Source organism: Perkinsus marinus (genome assembly GCF_000006405.1).
Source record: "Perkinsus marinus ATCC 50983 genomic scaffold scf_1104296953336, whole genome shotgun sequence".
Taxonomy (NCBI): domain Eukaryota; phylum Perkinsozoa; order Perkinsida; family Perkinsidae; genus Perkinsus; species Perkinsus marinus.
In genome coordinates this window covers 163,993-169,053 of record NW_003208496.1, presented here as the reverse complement: position 1 = coordinate 169,053, position 5,061 = coordinate 163,993, and the positions used below count along the sequence as shown (strand labels likewise).

Sequence of the window (5,061 nt, the reverse complement as noted above, 5' to 3'; positions counted from 1 at the left end):
CCTACTCGGTTTCATGGTCCTCAAGTTAACTGTCTAGGAGGCAACTATCTCGCAGCCTACCGCTTCTCACAGCCCTTACAGAAACGGTCACAGTACCAGGATGAGAGGGTTAGGCCCTCGATTCGCAGCATTCATCAGTCAACGAATAACGCGACTCTATCTACCTGCCCAAAACTCATGTTAACTTCCGATGGCGGCTCACAAGGCGAACAGGCGACTGCTAGCAATGGCGCTGCGCTCTACATAGGGCATGGTGATCGGCGGCCCGATCATGTAGCCGTTTTAGCACCTGAAGCTCAGCCTGAAAGGACCGATAACGAGGCTCCCTGCATGGGCCTTGATGGAGCGAACGAATCTACCGATGAATCCGCGAAGTTGACTATCCTAGGCGGCGGCTGACTCGAGAATCTCGAGTCGAGATTAACCGAATGGTCTTTCCCAATGGGAGATTGATAAGGAAGAACTTCGACAGCCTAAGGAACGTGCTGAGAACACCATCGACGGGCCGCTAGGTCGCATAGAAATGACTTGGAAACACACATTGCGATACAATAACAACTCGCTATCTTCGGATCACGGCAGCCGGCTCACATCGACGAAATAACATCACACTGAGCCTTGGTGATGGAGGTCTAGTACCTGAATGAGCATCGTTGTCTACGAGTCGCAAACAATTCCCTTTATTCCGCTTACGATCACTTTTCTAGCACTGTGGTGCGTCTGTATGCTGTTGCCAGTCGATTAGGGTGGAGTTATAGCAGGGGGCTTGAGTGGAAGTCTGATATGATCATAACTACAGAAAAGTGAGGTTAGTAAGATATCAATAATAAGTAAAGCGAAGATATGAATCATATCATATGATGGCGCACCGCCAGTACTCGTGAGTAGCCTATCTAACCGATGGTTGTGCTTTCGTTCTGGGAGAGTGATCGATTTAGCCGATGTGTGCCTCTGCCGGACCTCTTTTGTATCTTGCTTGCACCAACCTAGGATACAGAAAGATACGCGCGGCGTATCTTGAGGTCCGAATCCGGCCCATCGACGGGCAAATCGATCATCCAGATTCCAACAATCCGAAATCTAATTTCAGATTATCACTTCGTTTTAGAACTTCCAAACCCTCATGCCGTACAGTCCTCGAGCATCGGAGCTTGATGTATGGACTCTAAGCCAGGAGCTCGTCCAGGGCTTGACTATTGCCGCGCTCATCTTCGCTCTCATGTAAGGTCGACATCGATGGTGGCGTCAGGCTCGTGTTCCCCTTAGCATCGTTCTGCTAGTTTGTTCCGATCGGCTGTCCGACGCTCTTCAAGTCGACTCGAGGCCCGCCGCCGACCAATCTGTGAAGCCAAGACCGAAGTCATTCCGTAGACCTCTCGCAAGGCCAGTTCATGAGACTTGACTCACAGTGCCCCCCATCATTTAAGTCGAGTTACCTGAGGGATGGTCGTCGCTGATGGCAGCTTCCCCCAGGAGGTGACCCATGCTCGCCCTCACGATATTAGGATCCGTGATTCCTGCCGTCTCGTCTGCCATTGTGCCGCTGTATAGTGCATACAGCTGCCTGGAAGATCGCGCATCTCGCTTGCTCCCAGTCCTCCGGAGGAACTTCAAAGCGATGCGGTCTTCGTCATTAGTTCAGGAACCTCTGGAATTGACGAACTTCTTCAACGCTGAGTTCTATGGGAATATAAAGATTGGAACTCCAGGGCAGACCTTCAAGGGTTAGTTATTGGTCTCGTTCGGTTGCTGTGAATGTGTGTTCTTCTCTCAGTCGTGTATGACACGGGATCTTCCACACTGTGGGTACCTGGACGAAGGTGTCGCAGCGCTGCTTGTCGACGCCACAAGGTAGAAGCTCTCATGGCAATCCCGAAGAGCATAGCTGGGTTGTTCTCAGCGCTTTGTCGAGTCGCTGTCGACCACCGCGCACCTCGTGCATAGTATGCGCAGCAGTGACGATTCCAAATTGGTAAGGCGCTCCAATATTGAGCCCTATCTCACGTGGTTTCATCAGTTTCCGATTCGTTATGGTACTGGCAATGTCAAGCTTCAGCGTGAAACTGACAAGATTGAGGTGAGTTTCAGTAGACGATCATCCTCAGAGTTCTCTGGTCAGATTGACAATGTAACAATGAGGGAAGTGACCTTCGGCGTTAGTGTGGGAGAGAGTCGCTTCCCGTTTGCTATGTCGCCAGCGGACGGTATATGCGGGTGAAGTCACTGACAAGGAGACGGCGGGAGCGTCAGCCATTTGATTTCAGATTGGGCTTCACCCTACCCATAGATCCGTTCGGCCCATCTCTGATCGACTCCTGCGACCAGCTGCACATTCTGGGCTTTTACCACTCTTTTAATCCTCGGTTTCATGGGTCTCTGTCAGTTGGAAGTGTTGAACACGGTCGAATAGCCAGTGGCCATGCAATCATGTGGAGTCCAGTGGAGAAAGCGCATCATTCAGGACGCCAGGTCTAGTGAAGTGTGTTCCGCTGAAGAGATCGCTTGTGCGTTCCAGGAATGGGTTATTCCCATGATTGACATAGCCGTTGATGGTCGTCGGCTTCACCTGTGCAATGACACTTGTTCGGCCCTGGTTGATACTGGGACGAGCCTCGTCGTTGGCCCGGTGCACAGCAGCATTGAGCTCATGGGTGCTCTTGAGACGGACGACTGTAGAGGGCCTAATGTAGTTCAGAAGTCTGCCTCTTGTTACAGCGACCCTGCTTGTGCTGGTGTCAATGAACGGTGTTCAGGTTACCATATTCCTCCAGGGTGAATCCGCAGGGAGTGTCCACGAAATATCGCTGTCGGCGGAGCAGTATTATATAACCAACAGCAGTGTGGACTGTGAGCCAGGTTTCGCTGGAGTGAAGATGTTCGACAGTAGAGGTAGACCTGAGAATCCTGGCCCTCCGCTCCTGATGGTGGCGCCTTATTGTCAGATTTGTGGATACTAGGCAGTACACTCTTGAGAAGCTATTACGCGGTTTTCGATCGGGGTGAGACAACTATGGGATATGACATAACTGTTGGACGGCAAGATATTTCTTACAGCACGGATGAGGATCGGCCTAGCCCCGAGTCAACATGATGCAACATCATGAGATTAACATGACCTTTCTCTCTCTCGATTATCCTCTTGTGTTATCATGCACTTGGGTGGAGTGTCATGTCTCATTTTCGTATTCGTCATTAAGTTAGCGGCCTGTGTACGCGAGAGCTCCGGTATGAGCCTGGAGCCGTCCTCCGACTAGGGATATTATCAGGTTTTCTGACTTACCCCATTGGCTCAGACCCAGGCACGAGAGCTTCGATGCGAGCGTGATTTGGTGTAATCACCCGACTTGATTTGAAACTCAAAGAACATTGGTAACCACAAACCTCTGGATATTGCGAATAAGGTCCTCCCGGCAACTAGTCACTCCACATTGTGAATCTTGGTAATCATCTCAGTGCTGTTGCCATTGATGACTGGTGGTAGAAGTGTCGTTGAAGCCGAAGAAGTCAGACTATCGAGGGGATAGTTTTGACCTGTCGATACTATCAACTCGATAAAGGCGATCTAATTTCGGGTGTGAAGCTAGGCTTGCGAAAGAGAAGAAATGGTGTTCTTCCAACCGGGGTCTAATCTCATCTGATACTAGCAGTCGGGGGGCTGTATTTCTCATAAGCGATAGAGTCGTTCATTCCAAGTTTGTTCGGTGGTCACATATTTCAGAAGTTCCGTACTCGGTCGAACAACGCGGGACTCTCCACAGGGAGGACATAGTTACGGATGATTTCTACACCTTTCTGAACATGATTTCTAGATCTACTAGTGGTAAATAAACCCCAATACATCGTAGTTAGTGCGATGGTCATTGTTGTTCGGTAGGTTGAGCATCCGAGGCAGTGGCCACCGATCATGAGCATAGGTGAGCCCAACACAACCGAATACTATCCTCTCGCAGCCAAACACACCAGTTTGGACACTCCCGGTACTAGGCCGAGTAAACTGGCCCATCGAACTCAAAACAATCAACTGTGGAATGACAAAAATATGGTCTCCGCCAAGCGGCGAGCTTCAAGTGGTCGAACACATCACACGAAATGGGTCATCTGAGTACTAACTGCTTTATATAAACAATTGTACATCGAGGCTACTCGAGGGAGCTAAACTGAGGTATGTCGCGGCCACTGAACTACAGTGATACTTACAGCCGCATTATAGTTAATTCGATGAAGGACAGTAGCTCAGAGCAGAATCTACAACCGCAGAAATGAATCACAATCTTGTTGAGCCCGTCGCAGTCAGAGCATAGAGCTACAATGACTGTGCACCACCAGCCAACATATTCTCAGTCAGGATGAAGGTATCGTTTCCCTCTGTTGGTACCGTGGTCTCTTCAGACACCTCATTCCTGTCAACGACCAAGTGAGGATTCTGGCCGAACCCATTGCGGACTCACCTAGGTTTCCTTGTGCTTATCCTGAAAACCGTTCTTCCAGCTTGAAGTGTCAATATTGACCCTCCCGCATCGGCCACATCGTCGCCTGAAACGAACTGCCGTTCTGCAAAAACAAAACCGGGCGCGTTCGATTTGATGCTCCCATAAAGAGCATCTTTCACAAGCAACGGCGTGGTATTCGGGCAAACTGAAGTGCCCAAGGCTTTGCCCCTGGGCGGTCGAACATGGGAGAGGAACGCCCAATGCAGAGGGAAACAGTACCGCAAGATAATCATACACTAACGGACCTGTTGAGGCATTGACCAGTTTCGGACGCCGCATTGCCACAAGCGTTCCGAACTTCGAATTATGGTCTTCTAGAATAAATCTTCCATCGTCCGCGAGCGAAACCGTCGCGTGCCAACGAGATATCGAAACCTGCATCGTGGCTGTCAATTTCTGACGTTGCGAAGAGACAATAATCCTACATCAGCTATTCTCACGTCGCTCTCGTGGCCTCTACCAAGCTTCAGTGCCTTCTTACCCGCGAGGGAGATAACGTAGACACCCTTGGAGTGCATAGAGGACTGACCGTTCATACCTGAAGTACCGCACTTGTACGCAGCTGCCCAAT

The 5,061-nt window shown here is 50.2% G+C and overlaps 4 protein-coding genes across 4 annotated transcripts; 3 read left to right on the top strand and 1 right to left on the bottom strand.

Annotated features, from left to right (window-relative positions):
- Positions 1-1,123: 1,123 nt before the first annotated feature.
- Positions 1,124-2,287, top strand: Pmar_PMAR000447 (cathepsin e, putative; the record flags this gene model as incomplete). The annotated part of the gene is made up of 8 exons (XM_002776544.1): positions 1,124-1,221; positions 1,267-1,342; positions 1,643-1,724; positions 1,775-1,851; positions 1,901-1,972; positions 2,018-2,077; positions 2,120-2,204; positions 2,265-2,287. The coding sequence occupies 8 exons, from the start codon at positions 1,124-1,126 to the stop codon at positions 2,285-2,287; spliced, it is 573 nt and encodes a 190-aa protein (XP_002776590.1).
- On the top strand, positions 2,288-2,439 carry Pmar_PMAR000446 (hypothetical protein; the record flags this gene model as incomplete). The annotated part of the gene is made up of 1 exon (XM_002776543.1): positions 2,288-2,439. A coding segment is annotated over one exon (152 nt), but the record flags the coding sequence as incomplete, so codon positions are not given.
- A 76-nt stretch (positions 2,440-2,515) lies between these two features.
- Pmar_PMAR000445 (conserved hypothetical protein) lies at positions 2,516-2,753 on the top strand (the record flags this gene model as incomplete). The annotated part of the gene is made up of 1 exon (XM_002776542.1): positions 2,516-2,753. A coding segment is annotated over one exon (238 nt), but the record flags the coding sequence as incomplete, so codon positions are not given.
- A 1,550-nt stretch (positions 2,754-4,303) lies between these two features.
- On the bottom strand, positions 4,304-5,026 carry Pmar_PMAR000444 (hypothetical protein; the record flags this gene model as incomplete). The annotated part of the gene is made up of 4 exons (XM_002776541.1): positions 4,304-4,400; positions 4,449-4,509; positions 4,736-4,865; positions 4,916-5,026. 4 exons carry the CDS (start codon positions 5,024-5,026, stop codon positions 4,304-4,306), a joined length of 399 nt encoding a protein of 132 aa, XP_002776587.1.
- Between the last annotated feature and the right edge of the window lie 35 nt (positions 5,027-5,061).